General features: G+C 39.7%; 2 protein-coding genes across 8 annotated transcripts in view; one reads left to right on the forward strand and one right to left on the reverse strand.

The window, feature by feature from the left end:
* Nucleotides 1-6,255, reverse strand: part of pfn4 (profilin family member 4) — a 71,974-nt gene extending 65,719 nt beyond the window's left edge. For 3 of the 4 annotated variants that reach the window (XR_011885029.1, XM_072251484.1, XM_072251482.1), the window contains exon 1: nucleotides 6,105-6,255. Coding sequence is in view for 3 of the 4 variants with exons in the window: in XM_072251484.1 (XP_072107585.1) it covers nucleotides 6,105-6,233 (129 nt within the window). In the remaining variant the exon portion in view is untranslated. Of the gene's footprint in view, nucleotides 1-5,481; nucleotides 5,694-6,104 lie in introns of those variants that run through there. The other variant, XM_072251483.1, reaches the window with a different exon arrangement.
* fam228a (family with sequence similarity 228 member A) overlaps nucleotides 1-23,350 on the forward strand; it is a 35,085-nt gene extending 11,735 nt beyond the window's left edge. The window contains exons 1-8 of one of the 4 annotated variants that reach the window (XM_072251478.1): nucleotides 5,439-5,748; nucleotides 12,077-12,217; nucleotides 17,207-17,284; nucleotides 19,688-19,870; nucleotides 19,950-20,030; nucleotides 20,921-21,008; nucleotides 21,374-21,518; nucleotides 23,151-23,350. In XM_072251478.1, the coding sequence (XP_072107579.1) occupies nucleotides 5,611-5,748; nucleotides 12,077-12,217; nucleotides 17,207-17,284; nucleotides 19,688-19,870; nucleotides 19,950-20,030; nucleotides 20,921-21,008; nucleotides 21,374-21,518; nucleotides 23,151-23,184 (888 nt within the window). In that variant the 5' untranslated portion in view covers nucleotides 5,439-5,610 and the 3' untranslated portion in view covers nucleotides 23,185-23,350. Of the gene's footprint in view, nucleotides 1-5,438; nucleotides 5,749-12,076; nucleotides 12,218-17,206; nucleotides 17,285-19,687; nucleotides 19,871-19,949; nucleotides 20,031-20,920; nucleotides 21,009-21,373; nucleotides 21,519-23,150 lie in introns of those variants that run through there. The other 3 variants (XM_072251479.1, XM_072251481.1, XM_072251480.1) reach the window with 3 other exon arrangements.
* The last annotated feature ends 457 nt before the right edge of the window (nucleotides 23,351-23,807 follow it).

Raw genomic sequence — 23,807 nt, forward strand, 5'->3', positions numbered from 1 at the left:
TGACTACTGATACTTTCTCTGATGATCTTTTCTTAATAACCTGAATCTTTGGAACACAGAGAGTGGTTGATGCGTGGAATGCACTGCCTGAGTCAGTGGTGGAGGCAGATACAATAGTGAAGTTTAAGAGACTACTAGACAGGTATATGGAGGAATTTAAGGTGGGAGGTTATATGGGAGGCAGGGTTTGAGGGTTGGCACAACATTGTGGGCCGAAAGGCCTGTAACGTGCTGTACTATTCTATGTTCTATCTATTTACTTAAGTGACCTCCTGCTTACACCCAAATCACACCCAACTAAGCACTTGAACACATCAAGGACTTTATTACACTTCTCTAAAATTTTATTCACATGAACCTTCCATGTTAGTCTTGTGTCCATCCACATATCTAGAAACTTCACCACTGACTCATCTTTAAGAGATTTACCTTATAAATTGAGATCAATTGTGGGTGTAATGTTCTTTTCAGAAAAATAACTTTAGTCTTTGCGACAGACAGTTACTGACATCCCCATTCCACTACTTCATTAATAACTGCCTGCATTTTCCTATGTAGCAAGGTAATGCTCAGAATCATCTTGGACAGACTGAGACCTCAGGCAGAAGACATCATTGCCGAGGAACAAGCAGGCTTCCGTAAGGGCAGAAGCACCACTGAGCAGATTTTCAACCTCCGCACCCTCTGTGAGAAACACCTTCAGCACCAGAGGGAGTTCTACCACATCTTCATAGACTTCAAGAAGGTGTTTGACAGAGTCTGGCATGATGCCTTATGGGCCACCATGAAGAAATTCAACATGGGGAAGAAGCTGATTCATACAATCCATCAGCTTTATGCCAAGGAAACCAGTGTAGTACTCACTCAGGGCACCATCGGGGAGTGGTTCCATACCTCTGTAGGAATCCGTCAGGGCTGCCTTCTCTCCCCCACTCTCTTCAACGTCTTCCTGAAACGAATCATGAGTGTTGCCCTTGAAGATCATGTGGGCACAGTCAGCATCGGACGGAGGAACATCACAAACCTAAGATTTGCTGACGACATTGATGGACTTGCAGGGAAAGAGGACGAACTGGCCAACCTGGTCAGCCATCTTGACAGAGCCTCCACAAAGTTTGGAATGGAAATAAGTGCCGAGAAAACCAAGCTCATGGCAAATGCCAACAGTGCCATCGCAACAGACATCTCAGTCCATGGTCAGAAACTTGAGACCGTGCAGCAGTTTAAATACCTGGGGGCAATCATCAGTGATGAAGGATCAAGACCAGAAGTCCTGGCAAGAACCGCACAAACAATGACTGTACTATTCAAACTCAAGACAATATGGAGGGACAGCAACATCACCATGAAGTACAAGATCAGACTCCTGCGTGCATTGGTATTCTCCATCTTCCTGTATGCATGTGAGACATGGACTCTCACAGCAGAGCTACAGAGGAAGGTACAGGCATTGGAAATGAGATGCTATCGCAACAGCTTGGGCATCTCATACTTGGACCACATCACAAACAAGCAGGTCCGCAAGACCGTCCAGCACCACTTTGCCCCCCATGAAGACCTTCTCACAATAGTGAAGAAAAGAAAGCTGAGATGGTACGGCCACGTAACAGGATCCAGTGGCCTTGCAAAGAGCGTTCTACAAGGAACTGTGGAGGGGAAAAGAAGAAGAGGTAGACAGAGGAAAAGATGGACGGACAACATTAAAGAATGGCCAGAGAAAACATTTGCAGTGACCCAGGCTCTGGCACACAACCGCGACAGATGGAGCAGACTGGTGCAAAGCTTGTCATGACGGTGCCCCAACGACTCCACCAGGAGTTAAGGGAGCAAGGCAAGGCATTTTCCTAAATACACAATTTTTATCCCTGCCTCTCTTCCACACCATCAGCAGCATATAGCGACTTGGAAATGTCTAAGCCAATAATTAAGAAAATAATTAATTATCATTAATCATAATATTAAAAAGCAGTGGTCTACACACACTTCCCTGTGGAGTCCCATTCTCTATCTCTATTCGTTAGAAAATGTTGTTCCCAGTCTAACTTGCATCTTCCTATCTCATAAAAAATCTTGAATTCAGTTGAACATTCTACCACCTATTTCCATCTTTTCCATTTCAAGCAGCAACCCTTGTGTCCATAACTTACCATAAGCTTTCCCTACATCAAAGAAAACTGCTACCATTTATTCTTTATTAACTTGGGCCTTACTTAGGTTCCAATCAGATTCCAGAGTTAACACCAAGTGCATGGTCATTCTCCATTTACAAAATCCAGATTGATATACAGCTAATTTTCCACCACTTTCCACAAATAAGAAAACCATTCATTCCATTATCTTACACACCAATGAAGTTAGTGAAATTGGTCTATAACTGACCATCCTTGCCTATCCTCTGGGCTTCCCCCCTCCCCTATTCTTTCTCCCTAGGCCTCCTGTCCCATGATCCTCTCATATCCGTTTTGCCAAACAACTGCCCAGCTCTTGGTTCCGTGCCCCCCCTCCTGTCTTCTCCTATCACTTCGGATCTCCCCCCCCCCTCAAATCTCTTACTAGCTTTTCTTTCAGTTAGTCCTAATGAAGGGTCTTGGCCCAAAACGTCGACTGTACCTCTTCCTAGAGATGCTGCCTGGCCTGCGGCGTTCACCAGCAACTTTTATGTGTGTTGCTTGAAATTCCAGCATCTGCAGATTTCCTCATGTTTGCACTATAACCAAAAGGATCTGATTGATCATTACCAAGTTTCAAAAAAAAGGGAATAACAACCACTCATTTCCAGGAGGCAGGAAGTCACCCTCCAACCCATATTATATTAAAGAATTTCAAAACCAACACAAGTTTCAAATCTGATAACTGTAAATATAACAACTATGATCTTTCCCAGGTAATTTCTGACCAGCACCATTAATAGCCCTTTTGAGATCAGACAATGTCAATTCAATGTTCAAGAAGGAACTGGAGCATTCTTTTTTCTCGAGGACTGCTTTCCAAAACCATCTCTATTTTATATTAAGACCTTTCTTCTTTACTTAAATTTGCTGAACTATGTACACTAACATATGTTTTTGCTAATAATTCTGCTTTTTCTGAGCCAGTAACTGCCACCTTCTCCCCACCATACAAAACTGGTAAAGTAACCAGTTTTCTAACTCCTCCCATTTTCTGTATTATGCTCCAAACTTCCCCCAGCTGAATCTCTTGCCCAATGTTATCACAGTACATTCTCCAATTCATTTTCTTTGCCCTTATCACTACTCTTCTAACTATAACTTGAGCTCTTTTATTTTGTATTAAAGATAAACAGGAGTAACACTGCCCAACTTCCCTAAAAGCTTTAGTCTGTTCCTTCACAGTTCTTTTACATTCATCCATCCACCAGGAAACAGCTCTCCTTTTATCATCTGTCAATGATCTGAATCAATGATTTGATTCCTTAGGTACTGAGTTGAGTACAGAACACAAGATATTACTCAACTCAATATCCTCCAAAAACAAATGATCAGGTAATCTATTTTCACATAAATCATCATATACATTCTAATTTGCCTTTTTAAAATACCATCCGGGGATATGAGATCTGTTTCTCTGATGCACATCTATTCCTAGTTCAACACCTTTGCTATAGCTTATGATACTAGTGTAAGGTCTATAGCAGAAACTGTGTTGATAAATAGATTTATCCTTGTACTCTTAGCATCATTCAAGCAAGCACACCAAACACTTTTCTTCCAGGAAGTCTTCCACCACCATCCCATTCACATTTATGTCACTACAACTCCACATAGTACTAAGCATTAAAATCCCCACACCTCTTAATCTTATTTTTCCCATTTCCACACACACCTTCCAATGCATCAGGTATTAACCTTTAACAAGGGTTATAAAATTTGATTATCTGTACTTTACTATTATTCTCCAAATTTCAACCACAATTGTCTCATAAACAACTCCAATCTCCAAAATTCTGTGTGCTATCCCATTTTTGACAAAGATAGCCACTCCTCCTCCACTGCTCATTTCCGATCGCGTCTTATATCAACATAACCTTGTATCTTGAAACTTAGACAAGATTTCAAACAGGTTTACTGTACACATATAACATCAAGTTTATTTGGTAAACTTTCAATAAATTTCTTAAACTCTTCACTATTAGCTAACAGCATTCCATTGTGAGATTAGGAAAAACATTAACAACTCTGCTTTGAAGTCTGAACATTATTTACTCCTCCTTGTAAGGCATCATTAATAATGTCTAGAGTTAACTCTTTTATCTCTAAATGTTTTACTTCAACTTTTAATATAATTTTATTTTTTTCTGACCTGCTTTTAGTTTGCGCTGTACAATTTACCACACCTGCCATAAGAGTAACAAACTTCAGTTTATCAACATTCAGAGCATCCTTTATTACACAATTATGCATGTTACACACCTGTCTTTAAACTTTCTGTATTCTGGATATTAATAAGCCTCACTGACATTGTTTTCGGTACTTTCTGCAGAGCCTCCATATATCATATGCCCATTTCCATCTGAGCACACTGCACTTCCAGTTTTCTTATACAAATGACATCCTGTATAAGCACAGCTGCGTTTTCCTCCACAATTGCTACAATTTAGCCTAATACCTTCTCCACAATTGGCATAATCATCACATCTACAACACCGCTTTTTATCCTTTCACACAGCTGCTACATGAAGGGATTGAAAACATCTCAGGAGGGTGGCACATAGACGAACCATATAACTCATGTAACCTAAATTAACCCTATCCAATAACTTTTTCCCATCAATTTAATCAACACCAATGAGCTATCAGTTCTAACTTCGCCACAAAATCCTTAAACGTTTAGCAACCATAACTTTTCCCTCAATTAAATTATTTTTAAACTTGGTCCATCGATACATCTACAGGCACTCCAGAGATTATTCCAAAAGTCAATGTCATTCAATATAATTTCTTAGTGTTACTTTCCTTCCTCCCATGTCTATTAACCCCAACGTTTTCTCACATTGCATGCCCTCTTTACAAAATACTATGATTGTCCCATCCCTTAAAAGTTTTGTACCCACAAGATCTCTTAAACTTTTTTCAAATCCTTAGTCTAATGGATTGACATCAGAAACAGGACCACATTCAAAACTCAACAAAACCTTAAGCTCTTCCTTATTTTATTGAAATCATGTCGACTGTCTCCGTCAGTGGACGACAAGCCTCTACAATCATCAATCGGCCGCTTATTCTTCCATTCCTCCTTCCCGCTCGCTACCTTCATCTTCTCAGTTGCATCTCTACCGCCTCCCCCGCCTGAGAGCACTCAGTCCATTCTCCAACCCCAATCAGCTTCACCACGTCCTCCCGATATTCAGAGCTCCCCCTAAAATCAATCACAAAGCCTTGTCGATATGACTGCGTCGCCATAGAGACGAAACCGCTTAGCACATTGTTTATAGGTGACGTTAGGAGAGAGAATCTAGTTCACCTTTAAACGAAAATAGACAGCAGTTCGATGGCGGGGCACGCCACAGCGAAGCGGCTGAGACGCCGGCATTAAAGCCGGACGCTGGGAACGGTGGGCGGCCTCCCCGCGCGCCGCCTGCAGCCGCCGGCCATGGGCTCGAGGAAAGGCGGCGCGGGGCGGATCACCGTGCACCGGCCGTTTCCGAGCGAGAGCCCGGCGGGTGCGCCGCGGCAGGAGGAGGACTTTCCAACGCAGCAGGCTGTCCCATTGCGCGCTGAAAGTTCTGAGGTGATGGTCACCGTGTCTGTATTTTTGTTGCATTAATGAAATAACGTGATTAAAGTCAGATTATCTGCCCGAAACGAGCCGGTAAAAAACTCATGAACCACGTGCCCTCCAACCCACAATATATTTGTTTAGTATGTCATTGTAAAGCCCAATAATATTTGCCTAGTATGCCATAGTAGAGCTGTTAAGTATGCCAGTGTAAAGTCGTAATTAGGAGGATGGGGGTAATTGCCACCTCACCCTCGCACATTTATGAATTCCACTCCATCCCCCGCCTCTCCAAAAATGCTCCGAACCCGGGGCTCACTGCTTTCAAGTTGTCTGGGTGTTAAAGTGTGAAGTGGGGGGTCACCTACCGGGAGTGAACTCTCCAGCAACCGACTGAGAGGGCTCAAGCTCGAAGATCCAGGCTGCGGCATGGTCGTCATATTCAGGAGAAAAGTTCGGCGCGGTCCGTACGTTGCTAACGGGAGTGCAAAGATCATCGGTTGACATGGGACTTCTTTATTGCCTTTATTTAAGCACAATGAGGTCAAATACGGAATGTTACATTTCGTCCAGAATATTTGTTCATGATGTCAGGACAACCTCAGTGTTGCAAACATTGAGAATAATTGCCCTGTAGTTACGGAGTGGTGCAAAATAAAAGTGGATGGTGCAAACCTTCCCACTTTTCTCCGAAGCTAGATTAAGCCCACACTTCTAAGATCTTGGCCATTCTCCGCCTTAAAGTTGTTGACAGCCTAAAAGCAAATTTTGTGATTAAAGCAATAAGCTACAATGTTTGTACTGTTAGTCTCTCCTATAAGATTTCGAATTCTAAATGAGTTTTCAACATACTCATTTTAATGAAAACCATTATTTGGTGATTTGATCTTATCTATTCGTTCTCTTATTTCCTCTAACATCTTAATTCTCAAGGCTTTCAATGCCGTCTTTTTCTTGAAAATGCAGGAATGTGAAATTCACTGCATATTCTTCATTAATGATTTATCCATAATTTGTCTGCATTCTGCTAAATGAAACTGCACCACATCTACCTGTGCTGGACAACATTGCACCTAGTATGAGCTCGAAGTCTGGGTGCTGCCCCATTTAAAAGCTTGATGTCCACTAATATTAGTTTAATCAGCCATAGATGCAATTGCTTTGCTTGCATTTTAAATTAAATTGTTATATTGTAAACTATTTTGTTGTAATTACGTAGTGTCAGTGCAAAAATCTTGTAAAAATCCATGTTTCATTTATTAGCCAATTGCCATTTACTCAAGCAGCAGACACAAAATGCTGGAGGAACACTGTGGGCCAGTAAAAAGTGGAGGTGACTTTTCGGCCCGAGACCCTTCAGCAGGACAGTCGACAGTTCTCTGCCTGAAACGTTGACTGTACGTTTTTCTATAGATGCTGCCTGGCCTGTTGAGTTCCTCCAGCATTTTGTGTGTGTTGTTTGGATTTCCAGCATCTGCAGAATTTCTGTTGTTTGCCATTTACTCAAAATCATTCTTTCTCTACTGAATTCTACTCTTATGAATCATCTTTCTAAATACTCATGAATTTTATATCAAATGAAGGATCCTGAGCTTTTGTATTAATGTGTACAATCCAAATGCCATATAGTCAAAAATAGTTATATAGGATTAGTATGTTTTTTGTGTTTACCATTGGCAGGTTTTGCATTCTGATTTGGCCAGATTCATTGTTTGTGGTACAGAGGATGTTTGTCTTCTGTCTTCTATTAGCCTGTTGCTTCATCTAAACTTCTAAAGAGAATATGCTGGTGAGGGAGATGTTGTTGTGTGGGCTCTGCAACTGGGCCGAACACAACCAAAGATCCTTTGGGTTGCATTTATACCACAGCTTTACTTAATTTACTTTAATTTTTATAACGCATCTGTTAGTCTTGCGAGACCATGGATCTGCGCCTGGAAAGTCTGCACTCTCCAGGGTGCAGGTCTGGGCAAGGTTGTATGGAAGACCAGCAGTTGCCCATGCTGGAAGTCTCCCCTCTCCACGACACCGATGTTGTCCAAGGGAAGGGCAAGGGCCGATACAGCTTGGCACCAGTGTCATCGCAGAGCACCGTGTGGTTAAGTGCCTTGCGCATGCTGCCTCGCTGGGGCTCGAACTCACGACTTTCAGGTTGCTAGTCATACGCCTTAACCACTTGGCCATGTGCCCACACCAAGTTAATTTACTTTAATTAATTTCTATATATTAGATTAGATATTTTATTCCAAATCTAGTTTAATAAACGCCAGGATCAGAATCAGGTTTAGTATCATAAGACCATAAGACAAAGGAGCAGAAGTTGGCCATTTGGCCCATCAAGTCTGCTCCGCCATTTTATCATGAGCTGATCCATTCTCCCATTTAGTCCCACTCCCCCACCTTCTCACCATAACCTTTGATGCCCTGGCTACTCAGATACCTATCAATCTCTGCCTTAAATACACCCAATGACTTGGCCTCCACTGCCACCCATGGCAACAAATTCCATAGATTCACCAACCTCTGGCTAAAAAAATTTCTTCGCATCTCTGTTCTGAGTGGGCGCCCTTCAATCCTTAAGTCATGCTGTCTCGTACTAGACTCCCCCATCATGGGAAACAACTTTGCCACGTCCACTCTGTCCATGCCTTTTAACATTCGAAATGTTTCTATGAGGTCTCCCCTCATTCTTTTAAACTCCAAGGAGTACAGTCCAAGAGCGGACAAATGTTCCTCATATGTTAACCCTTTCATTCCCGGAATCATTCTAGTGAATCTTCTCTGTACCCTCTCCAACGTCAGCACATTCTTTCTTAAATAAGGAGACCAAAACTGCCCACAGTACTCCAAGTGAGGTCTCACCAGCGCCTTATAGAGCCTCAACATCACATCCCTGCTCCTATACTCTATTCCTCTAGAAATGAATACCAGCATTGCATTCGCCTTCTTCACCACCGACTCAGCCTGGAGGTTAACCTTAAGGGTATCCTGTATGAGGACTCCCAAGTCTCGCTGAATCTCAGAACTTTGAATTCTCTCCCCATTTAAATAATAGTCTGCCCGTTTATTTCTTCTGCCAAAGTGCATAACCATACACTTTCCAACATTGTATTTCATTTGCCACTTCTCTGGCATATGTCATGAAATCTGTTGACTTTGAGGCTGCAGTACAATGCAATACATAATAGGAATGTGAAACTGAATTACAGTATATGTGTATGTTAATATATATGTGTGTATATTTATTTAAATTAAATAAGTAGTGGAAAAATAGAAATTAAAAAAGTAGTGATGTAGTGTTCAGGGGTTCAATGTCTATTCGGACATCGGATGGTAGAGGGGAAGAAGCTGTTCCTGAATCGCTGAGTGTGTGCCTTCAGGCTTCAGTACCTCCTTCCTGATGGTAATAATGAGAAGGGGGCATGTCCTGGGTGATGGGGGTCCTTAGTAATGGACACCACCTTTCTGAGGCACTGTTCCTTGAAAATGTCTTGGATACTATGGAAGCTACTACCCATTATGGAGCTGACTAATTTTACAACTTTCTGTAGCTTCTTTTAATCCTGTGCAATAGCCCCCCTCCCAATACCAGAGGGTGATGCAGCTAGTTAGAATGCTCTCCAAGCTATATCGTAGAAATTTGCAAACCACTTATGTTTATCATACTTTCAGAGTTTTAAAGTGTCTGAGGTTATGCCATGTGCTATCATATCCATGCTCTTGATTTTTTCCTGCACCAGCACTAACTCATTCTATCTCATTCTATTGTATCCTGATCTGTAGTTCCCTTCCTTTCAAATATCAAAGAATACAAACTTCAATAGATTTTGAATTCTAACATTTCTCCAAACCGTTCTCTCCTTTCGTTTTCCTTTTACCTGATCTCTTCTTTCTGTTCTTAACCTTGCTACATTTTTGCTATCCTATCTGAGCTACATCTCTCTTTGATTATGAATGATCAGTCCTGCAGGGGTCTCAACCTCAACTCTTACATCACCAACTCTTTGAATTCCAAGTCTAAAACATTAAGCTCTTCTTTTGCACCCTTGGTCTCCTTGCCCATTTCTTTGACCAGGATTCTTGACCCCAGATTGTGGTCATGATATCATCCTGATTCACATGCACTCTTTCTACTTGCCTTTTGCCCTCTCTAGATTCATTAATAACTGCGGACATGCTGACTGTCAGGCTTAATTTTTGAATTATCCTTACTTTAAACTTGCAATAGCCCCTCTGAACACCACTCATTAAAGATCAATCCAGATGTTGTCTTTAAGCTTGCTGAAATATTAATTAAGAGCAGGAATTGGCCACTTGGCTTCTCAAGCTTTCTTTGCCACTTAACCATAGCCAATCTGAATGTACCCTCGACTTTGCATACCTATTTATCCAAAGGCACTTTTCATCCCTTGCTTATCAAGTATTTATATACCTTTGCCTGAAAAATATTCGATGTTTGTTTCTAACACTCTTTGGAGAAGACAAGATGAAAGATTCATGATCCTCTGGAGAAATGATTTCACTTCATCTGAGTTAAACAAATGATTGAATGACACTTTGTTTTTTTACAGTGACCCCTAATTCTTGCTTTTCGTATGAGGAAACATTCATTCCATGTTCACCATGTCAGGACAACTCAGGATTTAGTTCTATCACATTCTGTTAAATTATAGTAAATATAAGCATATTCTCCGTGTTAGAGTCATAGGACACTACAGTACAGAAACAGGCCCATCAGCCCATCCAGTCTGCCATTAACCTGCCTAGTCCCAGCAACCTGTCAGGCAAGATTTCCCTTTACGGAAATAGAATAGAAAGACATCCCTTTGGATGAGGAATTTCTTTCGCCAGAGGGTGGTGAATTGGTAGAGTTCATTGCCATAGGTGGCTTTGGAGGCCAAGTCACTGGGTATATTTAAAGTGGAGTTTGATTGGTTCTTTTTTTGTAAGGGCATCAAAAGTTATGGGGAGGAGGGAGGAGAATAGGATTAAGAAGGAAAATAAAACAGCCATAATCAAATGGTGGAACAGACTTGATGGGCTGAATGGACTAATTCTGCACTTATGCCTTATGGACACCATGCTGACTTTGGCCTATTTTATCATGTGCTACCAAGTACCCCAAAACCTCATCCTTAATAATGGACTCCAACATCTTCCCAACCACTGAGGTCAGGCTAACTGGCCTATAAATTCTTGTCTTTTGCCTCCTTCCCTTCTTAAAGAGTGGAGTAACATTTGCAAATTTCCAGTCTTAACACATTAACATTCTGCCTTAAATAAGGAAATCAATGTTGTACACTGTAGTTCATATGTAAACTCACCAATGCCCTATATAATTGAAGCATAATTTTTCTAATTTTGTTTTAATTTCCCTTGTCAACAAACCATAACATTACTTGTATGCCTGTGTACCATCATTTGCAAATTGTGACCAGATACCCAGACTTCTCTGTCAATCTCTCAACATTTTGATTTTTAATGTTTTTTTGCTTCAATGGAATATTTCACATTTTCTCTTATTGTACTTATTTGCCAAATCTTTGCCCAATCACTTTTGTAGCCTCCACATCTCATCTTCAAAATTTACTTTGGACCTTTATTTGTATCATCAGCAAATTTACCAATCATACCTTTTGATGCCTGTAGTCATGACATATACACATATATTATAAAAGGTTGAGGCACTAGCATCTTCCTATGGCATACACAACATCTTCCAGCCCAGAAAGAGACCCATTTATGCCTTCCCTGTTTCTTGTTTGCCAGACAATTATGCCAAACCAAGTTGTTAACTCCTACACTATAATCTTTTGTTTTCTGTGATAATCTTTGATGCAACACTTTATCAAATGCTTTCTGAAAATTAAGTCAGTCAAATTTACTGTCAAAGGCATAAATTCATATATGCACAGATGCAATGGAAAACTTGCAGCAGCATCACAGGCACAAACATTTTTTAAAAATTCAAATGTGAAAAAGTGACTTGTACTTGCCATTTTGTTAAATGGTGAATGAGCTTGTGGTACACAACCTAAAAACACACAATGCATTCGTGATCAAGCTCAGAACAATGTGATTGTCACTTAAGTGTGTACGTTTTATTCCTATTAGTTCTTTTGGACAGATGATGAAGTCACTTGGAATGCTCAAACTGGAATGAAAAGATGGAGATTCTGGTTACAACATATGTTATAATAGAATGCAGAGAGTGGCTAGAGCTCTTTCCTGGACAAAAGTATTGACGATACAATTAGAAACTGGACATAAAATAAGGCTTTACTAAAACCATAATCAATACTGCCAGTGTTAACTTTAGTGAATTTTCTTTATTTTGAAGATTGATACTGCAACATGTTCAATGAAATCTCCTTTATCCCAAAAATGTGCAAGAATACAGAGTCTAGAAAAATGTCACAATGCATCTAAAGAACAGCAATGTGTGAACTGGCTCTCAAAGAAGTATTTCACTCATCTCCAGGTACAGTATTTTTGTTTGCTTTTGTTAATAATAGTGACCAGTAGTGAGATCACATGCCTGATGAAGTTTCTGGATGCACACAAAAAGCAACTATGTTAGGATGTTAGCCAATAACTTATAGATTTTGTCTTGTTGCAACTGGTTTGATCCATTCCATGCTGTATTTGCAAGAACTAAATTACAAATGCTTGCAATGTTTATGAGAGGGTATCAATGCACTGACCTGTGTTGAAGTGGTTCTTATTAGATTATTCACTTACCTTCCACTGCTGTGTGTGGCTTTGGGCCTGCTAGAAGGATTAGATTTTGTAGAGCTTGAACATTGCAAAATTATATGTAGAACAAATAATTTTTGAAGATATCAGCATTTTTCATTTTTCTTGTAGTTCACTATTTTTAATGTTCACCTATTTAATCTTCAAATGCATTGTCGTCTACCTTATTAGCTCTAAGGCAGTTTGAAATATATCACATTATTAAGGCACGTGAGTTGGATTAAATTCATAATTATGGTACCTTTTAGATGAGTCCGGGTTTGTAAAACTGGAATGTGCAAAATGACTATCATTTAGTGTTTTTAAAGTAGCATATACAACACACAAAGTGCTTCACAACATAACGAATAAAATGTTCCTAAATGAAATATTTTCAAGATGTCATAATCTTGTTAAAGCGGGGTGTCTATTAATTCTCTTTTTTTTCTAAATTCATGATATGGCTATCACAGGAATGGCTAGTGTTTTTTTTCCCAACCGTAACTACCATTAATAAGTGAGTGTGGCTGCCTTCATGAATAGTGCAAGCCAAGCGGAGGAAGGACTTCTCAGGGGAATTTCTAGGACTCTGACCCAATGACTGTGAAGTAACTTGGAGGAGAACATCTGATTCTGTAGTGTTCCTATCTGCCTGCAGACTATTACAAGAGGCAAAGGAGAGATGAGGCACACTGCATTGTTGATACATTGTGTTGGAGGGGATGATTTTTTTCAGAAGGATGGGATGCTAATTAAATGGCTTGTTCTGACCTTGGTGGTATTGAAAGCCGTTGTAGTTAGTTGTACCTGTATAGGCAAGTGGCAAATATTGCATCATACTCTAGAGTTGTAGATAGTGGAACCATATTGTGACATATGGTGATGAGTTAATTGTCAGAGAATGTTTGTCTGTCCACCAAATCTTGCAATCATGATATCTATGCCTAGTGAGTTTCAGGGCTATGTTATCTCTTACATTTTATGGGAGATTCAGTGTTCTGGGAGTATGGTCTGAATCTCCTGTTGGACATGACTGTTGGGCAGTTCTGTGGCATAAATCTTGCTTTTGACATACTATCTCCAGCTTGGATGTTATGTCCACCAAGGATCAACTCTAGGCTTTCAGAAATTTCTACATCATCTGTAGATATAGTGTAATCTTCCACAGTAATAAAGCTCAACCTTACTTGACTCAAAGTATTTAGCTCTTTCTTTGAAGCACAGTTCTTAATGAGCTGAGATTTTTTCAGTAAAATATTGGAACAGGTTCATTGGAATTGTCCTCATCACCATTTTTCAGCCACTTCATCTGTTCCTCTCCCTGTTATCTGTCTGAATCTGAACAAAATGGGCCCCAACCTTGGCATCATTTGACCCTGAGATGAGTTTCAAGTGATGTATGTATATCATCAATAAACTATCCTTTTCTGCTTGAGTAACATTGTTTGACTCAACCAAACCTCAGATCATCTACTGTTGAATCACTCAGCAGCTAATGGAAACTTCAACCATGATCTTGTTATCTCGAGAATTGACTATTCCAATAAACTTGTTCCACTCTCCATTTGAATATTTTGCCAAAATATACTTCATCCACCAACCCAGCTTATAGAAATGAAATCCATCAGTAATCTGGGGACTGAAAGCTGATAAATTCCCAGGACTGATGATTTGTATCTCAGTGTTGTGAAGGAGGGGTCTATGGAAATAATGGGTGACCTAAAATGTCAGTGATTCTAAAATGGTTCCAAATAATAAGGAGATCGGGCAGATTCAAGCAACACACACAAAATGCTGGAGGAGCTCAGCAGGCTGGACAGCATCTATGGAAAAGAGTACAGTCGATGTTTCGGGCCAAGACACTTTGGCAAGACTGGAGAAAAAAAAAGCTGAGGAATAGATTTAAAAGGTGGGGGAGGGGAGAGAGAAACATAAGGCGATAGGTGAAACCTGAAGAGAGAGGGATGAAGTAAAGAGCTAGGAAGTTAATTGATGAAAGAGATACAGGACTGGAGAAGGGGGAGTCTGATTGAAGAGAACAGAAGGCCGTGGAAGAAAGAAAAGGAGGGAGGCGCATCAGGAGGAGGCGATGGGTGGGCAAGGAGATGAGGTGAGAGAGGGAAAAGGGAAGGGGAATGGTGAAGGAGAGGGGTGGGGGTATTACCGGAAGTTCGAGAAATCGATGTTCATGCCATCAAGTTGGAGACTATCCAGATGGAATATAAGGTTTTGTTCCTCCAACCTAAGCGTGGCCTCATCACGACAGTGGAGGAGGCCATGGATGGACATATCAGCGTGTGGACTGATTCTGAATGGATAAAAAACAGATTAAGTACATTACTTCAGACTGCAAGGGTGCAATCCATTGTTTTCAGGATGGATTAGTGCTGGAGTTATAGTTGTTTAAAATCTGTATTGATCTGGATGAGGGAGGCAAAGATAATGTTTGCTGATGATACTAAGCTAGTTAGTCATGTGCGTAGGATGAGGATGCAGAGCCGTTAAGGGCTTTTTTTCTATGAGCATGGACTTGGAGGATAGAACATATAGTGGAAAAAATGTGAGGTCCTTTAGTGGAGAAAATGGAAAAGCAGAGTTGAATGGTGGGAGCTTAACACATTTTGGTGTTCAGAGGAACTGGTGGCTGTACCCAAATCACTGACAGTTAACATATACAGTAGGTAGAGCATACAATAAGAAATGCAAATAGACTGCTGGCCTTTATTGTAACAGGATTTTAATATGAACGTAAAGACATCGTACTGCAATTTATAGAGTCCTTGTGGTGCTGGACTCAAAATACTGTGTACTGATCTGGCATATTTATATAAGGAAAAGTGCAACATAAATTCACCAGATTAATTCTTGGGATGGAAGTGTTGTCCTATGAGAAAATAGACTTGTACAACACAGAAACAGGCCTTTCAGTCCGTTGAGCCCATGCCAATCATTAAGCTACAGTTTTGTTCTCTTCACATTTCTATCAACCTTCCAACTATTCATCTTATTAGGACAACTCAGTACCATCATACCGCAGAGACTAGTGGAGAAACTGTCACTGCTTGGCCTTAGCACTGCCATGTGTTGCTGGATTCTGGATTTCTTGACAGAGACACCACAGTCAGTCCGTGTTGGCAGGAACATCTCTGACTCCATCACACTGAGCACTGGATCCCCACAAGGCTGCGTGCTTAGCCCATTACTGTTTACACTGCTAACACATGACTGTACAGCCAGATTCAAGGAGAACCTGATCATTAAATTTGCAGATGATACCACAGTGGTGGGGCTCATCAGCAAAAATGATGAAACTATGTACAGGGAGGAGGTCAAACACCTAGAGAGCTGGTGCAGGGATAACAACTTGATGCTTAATGTCACCAAAACCAAGGAGATGATCGTCGATTTCAGACAGTCTCAGCCTGAGCACACACCCCTCAGCATCAGCGGCTCCACAGTGGAGTGGAAAACATCAGGTTCCTTGGGGTGCAGATCTCGGACAATCTCACCTGGTCCAGGAACACCACTGGGATTGTGAAACGGGCCCAGCAGAGATTGCACTTTCTGAGGAAGCTTAAGCAAGCATCACTCCCCATTAACATCTTAACTACATTCTACAGAGGCGTGGTTGAGAGTGTGCTGACCTTTTGCATCACAACCTGGTACTCCAGCTGCAGTGCTGTCGACAAAAAAGCCTTGCAGAGGGTGGTTAGGGGAGCAGAGAAGGTTATTGGGGTCTCCCTACCTTCTGTCCAAGACCTCTTTCAGAGTTGATGCCTCCAGAAGACACGGTACATCATTAAAGACCCCTCACACCCCCTCCATGAACTGTTTGTTCTTCTGCCATCAGGCAAACGTTACAGGAACATCAAAACTAAAACCACAAGGCTACTAAACAGCTTCCTCCCACAGGCAGTCAGACTGCTAAATAGCTGCTCCACCTGACTCTGCTTTGGACACTTTTAACTTGCACTGGACACTTATAACTGATTTTAACTGACAGGTGGCTGTTGTGTTTTACTATTTATTGTTACATTTATTATTTAGTGTTGCGTTTGTTATGTTATGATTGCACTGCTCCTGAGAAACACTGTCTCATTCTGCCCTGCAGAGCTGATGTATGGTTAGAATGACAATAAAGTTTTTTAAATCTTTGAATCTTGAATTTACAGTGACCATTAACCTACCAACCTGCATATCTTGGGAAAATGAGAGGAAACCCACTTGATTATAGTGTGCAAAACCCATACAAGTAGCACCAACAGTCTAACAGTTGAACCCGGACTCCTGGAGCCATGAGATAGCAGCTCTACCAGCTGTACCTCCATCCTCGATCTTGAGGCAATTTTGCAGCAATGTTTTCTGGGTGAGAGGATTAAATTTTAACAACCACAGCCATCTTTTGTGGTAGTTATGACTCCAGTATTGGAGATTGTTTTCATAATTCCCAACAGCTTACATTGTACACAGTTCTTTGGTGATATTACGCCAGTTGCACTCACATTACTTGCAATTCATTTCCTTTGATCGCATATGGGAAGAAGGCAGTAATCAAGGGTGGTTCAACCATCTTCCTTTTGTGGATGGAAATAAAACAGCCTTCAATTTATATTGGGTCCTGAAAATGATCTTCCTAATTTTTAAAAAAAGAAAAATTATAATTGAAGTTAATTATAGCAACTGTAAATGTTTATATTTAGTAAGTCATTCTAAAGAAGTTTTAACTGTTTTGCAGACCAAAGCAGTTCTGGAATCCAATGAAGTTTATACTCTTTGCCAGCCTATATATGACACACACGAAAGCTTTGTGAAGGTTAGGTCATTTTTTTTATTATGTGCTCATTGGCAAGCAATAAATAAAAAGCACAATTAAAGTTATCCATTACAACTGCAGCATTCCTAATATATGCTTCATGTGCTCTATTTTATTGCATTCCTACTGTCAGGCAGTAGCAGAACTCCACTAGAACCTCAGACCTTTGACACCACATATTGAGTTGCATCTCATTGGCTAAAGCATGTGGCGTACTGAACATTTAGGCATTTAAGTGGTAATGTCCAAATTTTCATACATTGAAAACTTTCTCTCCTGTGTTGAACTCAATGTACAGTGATGAAGTCCTGTCCTGAAGAGACTTCCTCAGCTTTAGATTGGGGAATTCCCACTTGGAGCCTGCATCAAGTTAAGTCCAATGCAGAATCTGAAACCATATTGATGTGAAGTGAGATTGTAGAGCTCTAGAGTAGAAAGTAAAGTGGAAGATAATTTTAATGTTTACTTCAGTAAAACTCAGATAATCTGGCCTGCTTGGGACTTTGGTAGTGCCACATTTTTCAGTCTTTTGGAAGCTATTTCAAATAACATCTCAATGGTTTTGATGCACTTTTACACAGTATGATAAGTTTCCCAGGAACCAAGTAAGTGCAGAGGGTGTACGTGGAACTGCGAGTCCTGTGGGTGTGAAGGAAATGTGATAAATGCCACCTGATGAGCTGTGCCGGAATCAGGATTTCTGAAATGTCAGTCAATGGATAGTCGGAGTTTTACAGGAGGTTAAAGTTATATTTTTGAGTTATAGTTAATTTTAATAATTTGTAATTTCAGGTCACAGGCCCTTTGGCAGCTAGCAAATGCCCATCTATTTAGAGTCATAGAGGAGTACAGCACAGGCATAGTCCTTCTGCTCATCTAGTCCTTGCTGAAACCATTTAAACTACCTACTCCCATCGACCTACATCGGGACTGTAGCCCTCCATACCACCACTATTCACATACCTATCCAAATCTCACTTAAACGTGGAATCAAACTCGCATGCACCAGTTGTGCTGGCAGTTCATTCCATACTCTCACATCTCTCTGAGTGAAGAAGTTTCCCCTCTTATTCCCCTTAAACATTTCACCTTTCACCCTTAACTTATGACCTCTGGTTGTAGTCCCACCCAACCTCAGTGGAAAAAGTCTGCTTGCATTTATCCTGTCTATACCCCTCAAATTGTGTATATCTGTATTATATCTCCTCTCAGTCTTCTATGTTCTAAGGAATAACATCTTGACCTGTTCAACCTTTCCTTGTAACTCAGGTAACATCATTGTAAATTTTCTCTGTATTCTTTCAACCTTATTTATATTGTGCCTGTAGGTAGGTGACTAAAACTGCACACAATACTCCAAATTAGGCCTACCTCTGTTTTATACAACTTCAACATAACAGCCCGTCTCTTGTATTCACTACATTGATTTATATAGGCCAATGTGCTGAAAGCTTTCTTTACGACCTATCTACCTGTGATACCACTTCCAATGAGTTATAGACCTGCATTCCCAGATCTACCACACCCCTCAGTGCCCTACCATTCACTGTGTAAGACCTACCCTGCTTGGTCCTACTGAAGTGCAACACCTTCCACTTGTCTGCATTAATTTTTTTCTGCCATTTTCCAGCACATTTTTCCAGCTTTATCAAAAGTCAGTTCACAGCCTTCAATGAATTGGTGATTCAAATGCTTATCTAACTACTTCTTAGATGTTGTGAGAAGACATGCTTCCACTACCTGCTTGGACAGTAAATTCCAGATTTTAACCATCCTCTGGGTGAGAGAAAATGATTTCCATCAGATTTGTTCTTCCCCTGAATCTATATCCTCGAGTTTTAGATACTACTGCTGTGGGGAAAAGCTTCCTCCTATCTCAGGACCTACATCAATCTCCCCTGCTCCAAGGAAAACAAACCCAGCCTCTCGATTCTCTCCTCATAACCGACATGTCCCATCCTGGGCAACTTGCTTGTGAATCTCCTCTTTACTCTCCCCAGTCCAATCACATCTGTCCTATAGTGTGTGATCAGAAATTACTCAGTATGCCAACCATAGTCTAACCAACGTTTTAGAAATTTGTACCATAAATTCCCAGCTCATTTATTCTATATCCAGCCTAATGAAGGTAGGTTCCCCTCATGTTTTCTTCACCTTACCTGCTTGTCACTACTGTTACTGTCACTTTCAGGTTCCCTGGATGTATACACTTCTGTTCTTTAATACTGTTCTAACATTTCCTTGTGTAATAAAGATGAATAAATATAATGTGGGTATAACATTGATACTTCACAAGAAATTTAAATTCAGATGTGTTGCATGTTTCATGCCATTATAAATATAAAATCTGTTCTTTCATTCATATTAGTTCTTTTGTAAGCATTTTGCAATCATATTCATTAGGAGTTGGATAAATATTTGGCCTACAAAGATATGCTAAACTTGAGAAAAAAAGAGCTATTATACAAGAAATGGAATGAATGTGTCTATCAACCACTGCAATGGAAACTCAGGTCAATATTAAACCAGTCACTCGAAAAGAGGCGAGCTTCAATTTTGCAGTACTTAGATTACTGCAGTAAAAAGGTAAACTTGGCAACAATTCAGATTTATTTTCATAATATATCTTACATCCAAATGTATACTAAAAATTTACTTTTCCTAGGAGCCTGTGTTTTTGGAAAATTATAATGCTGATGACTTCAATCCATTTGTCCTTCAACAGTGCAAACCTAAAACACTTAAGGTATAGTGTTAAAAATATACAGCACTTAGATGTTGATCTGATTACTGCATCATTGTATAGCATGAAACTATGTTTTTGTTTTTACTTATTTATCGGAAAGTAGATATATAGATATTCTTAATTACCCTTTATACCACATGGTTTGCCAGTTAATGCTATGTGCTTTAAAGTAGCCTAATCAGTTTAGAGTTTTAAACTAATCATATTAAATTTGCGTAAATGTTTTATCTTCCCAATTGTTACTAATATTGAGGGTTTTTTGCTTTTTAACCATACAGTACTATGCAAAACTCCGGCACCCTAGTTATATATTTCTGCCCAAGACTTTTGTACAGTACTGCATATTGATTTAAAAACAATCAAATTAAAATATTGAAAGAGATCTATCACACAGGCAGATCTATGAGACTGGTATAGAATAATTACCAGAGATTTCTATTAACCTCTATAAAACACCAGCAAGTGGCAATCATAGAAAAGGACAAACACGAGGAAATCTGCAGATGCTGGAATTTCATAGAAAAGGAAATCATTTTGCGGAATATTCATGGCTGCTTTCTAAACATATTAAGAAATCAATGTGAATGGAATGATATAGTATATAATAAGTCAGAAGTGGCAGATTTAGAGAAGAAGGATATCTGTATAGAAGAATTACAACACTTGTAATTTTCAAAGTTTGAGACGGACATAAATAGAACACAGTATGAGTTAATTGACAGCAAATTGAAAATCTTAAAATTTAACGTTAGAATTTAGAAATGCAAAGCATCTTTGACGGGACCAATCAAAAGTATTCAGCAATGTGAGTAAAACACAATTTTGTAATTGCTTGTCTATTGAAAATGTTGAGTGCTGTATTCCTGTAATAAATTTTACTCTTTCTACAGGCAAGGGCTTTAAGTCTCAATGATCCTCTGCTGTTGCAGAGTCGAAGCAAAAGTGAGGAAGACAGTGCTATACTGCAGTGTCAAGAAGGTATTGGCACAATGCATTTGGTTGCACCTTTTGCATAACCAGTACAGAACTGGTGTAACAGGGAGATGAAATAGAAAATCTGCACAAGAATTACAGAGCATCACCAGAAATGGAGAGTAGTAGTATTGTAGTACTTAGTTACAAATGTATTGATTATAATGAAGTAACATTTGAAGTGCTGAGTGCAACGTTGATACATGACACCCCTCAGGACTAGAATTGCTGGTGAGCGATGAGTAGGGATTGAAAATAAAAGCTCTGAAATGTTTGTTCTTTATATATTACCAATGATTAGCAAATTTTTTTTTCAGTCTATATTGATATTTAGGTACTGAACTTTTGCCTCTACCTTAATCCTAATACAGGTAAAGTTTACTCTTTGAAACAACGTAAAGAATTTTTACAACCGCAATTACCTCTAGTTCCTTTGGATCGCCATAAGATCAACTGCATCACGTGGCTTCGTATACCACTAAGCTACATTGAGAGTGATGTCCGGCAAAGAAGCAGGTAGTGACCATTTTGCAATACATTTTCATTTACCTCATCAACAGAGTGGTAGAATTAATTGAATTTGTCTTTCACAGCTCATGATTTTGAAGTAATCTTTAATTTGTCCAAAGAAAGATTAAGCAATTCAAATTAGTTGTTTGAAATTTCCTTTATAAAACAAAATCTGGTACTGTGGGACCTGAGGCTCCTGACCTCCTTCCAGATGGCAGCAGCAAAAAGCGAGCATGGCTTGGATGGTGAGGGTCTTTGAAGCATGCTGCTTTCTTGTGGGAGCACTCCTTGTAAATGTGCTCAGTGGTGGGGAAGGCTTTTTCTGGGATGGACTGGGCTGCGTCCAGTACTTTTTTGGGTTCTTCCATTCTTGGGCGCTGGTGCTTCCATACCAGGCCGTGAAGCAACCAGTCAGGATACTCTCCACTGTGCATCGATAGAAGTTTATCGAAGTTTTAGACGACATACCAAATCTGCGCAAACTACTAAGAAAGTAGAGGTGCTGCTGTGCCATCTTTGCTATGGCACTTGTGTGCTGGTCCCAGGACAGATCCACTGAAATGATAAGAGGAATTTAAAGTTACTGTCTCCACCTCTGATCCCTTGATGAGGACTGCCTCATGGATCTCCAGTTTCCTCCTCCTATAATCAATAATCAGCTATTTGATTCTGCTGACGCTGAGTGAGAGGTGGTTGTTGTGGCACTACTTAGCCAAGGTTTTCAATCTCTCTCCTATAAGCTGTTTTGTCACCAGCTTTGATTTGGCCAACAGTATCATCAAACTTCACTATGGCATTGGAGCTGTACTTAGCCTCATAGTCATAAATATAAAGTGAACAAAGCAGGGATCTGAGCACACAGCCATGTGGTGCACCTGTGCTGATGGTGATGGTGGAGGAGATGTTGCCAATCCAAACTGACTGGAGTCTGAAAGTTACCTCCATATTCAATTATTTCCAAGATTTTATAGTGGAATTCCAACACCTATCTTTTTTAAAAAAAAAACTTAAAATCATCTCTCACCCTACTTACTACTTGTATCGTAAAGTACCAAGTTCTGATGACCCTCTGCTCCAGTCTACAGATACTCCTATTTAGAATGTTTGACCTTTTTTAGTATTGTTTTCTGCTAATATCTCACTCTGCAACCTTCAGCTGAATTACTGAGATATGATCCTCCAAATCTTGACAGAGGAGACTACAGACGTAGAAATCTGAAGCAACAAAAACAAACTGCTGGAGGCACTCTGTATTCGCATTCCTGATCTGAAATGTTGACCATGTGCACATTTGATTTGCAATTGCAACTTAATTAGCAACAATTAAGGGATGTGTTTTGATACTTAAACATATTTGTAATTTATAAGTTAGATGTTCAGAAAACCATTTATGAGACCATGCCCATGCTCAGTTTATGGTTTGAGTCTGGCTGCTTGTTTTCTTTCCTCTTTGCCTTGTTTCCCACCCCGCCCCCCCATCCCATGAAGGAGAGTTGAATGTTTATGCTCTCTTAAAATACTCGATTGCTGTGTCATCACAGGTGCTATATGTTTTAATTTTGTAAAGAATTGTTTAATCAATTTAGAATTGAAATTCTGGTTAATGAATTTTTTTAACATTAACTTTTTTATGCAAAGGAAACGAATTATTTCAGAAACTGCTAGAATCTAAACACAGAAGCTCATCTACTTTTGCTGAACAGATGCAAACTTGTTCGAAGTTTTTCCAAGATGCACATTGAATGGGCATTCTAATATCTATGCTGGCAAACAGATGTAATCTTCCAGATTCATTTATTCAACAAATTTGTTCAATTCAATTCTTGAAAATCATCCTGTCTCCTTATATGACAGCCATCTCTAAAACTAAGTAATAAAATAATATTACATAAAATGGGAATATAAGGACTCAATTATTGTTATTAGCTGCTCACTTGTATCTTTTTCTTTCAGAGGTACTAAATTGCCAAAAATGAGAAGGCAGATAAAGTGAAAATGTTTATGTGTTGATGTTTACTTCCATGGAAAAATATACATACGAAATACAGGGTGTAATTAAAACAAAAACTGAAAAATCTGCATGTAATTGATTGACCTGAATTCATGACTTTGGGGATTCAAAATTTTAAATGAACATTTAAGAAAGGGAGAAAGTTGTACAGGACAATGAAGGTTTACTATTTTTTTAACCAGTCCATAATATCCTTAAGAGATGAACTATTTGTTGACCTAAAATGAAGTGCTTTAGTTATAACTTGGAGGGGTTATTGATGAGGCCACATAATTTGCTGTTAG

This window comes from Mobula birostris, chromosome 2, assembly GCF_030028105.1.
Source record: "Mobula birostris isolate sMobBir1 chromosome 2, sMobBir1.hap1, whole genome shotgun sequence".
Lineage (NCBI taxonomy): Eukaryota > Metazoa > Chordata > Chondrichthyes > Myliobatiformes > Myliobatidae > Mobula > Mobula birostris.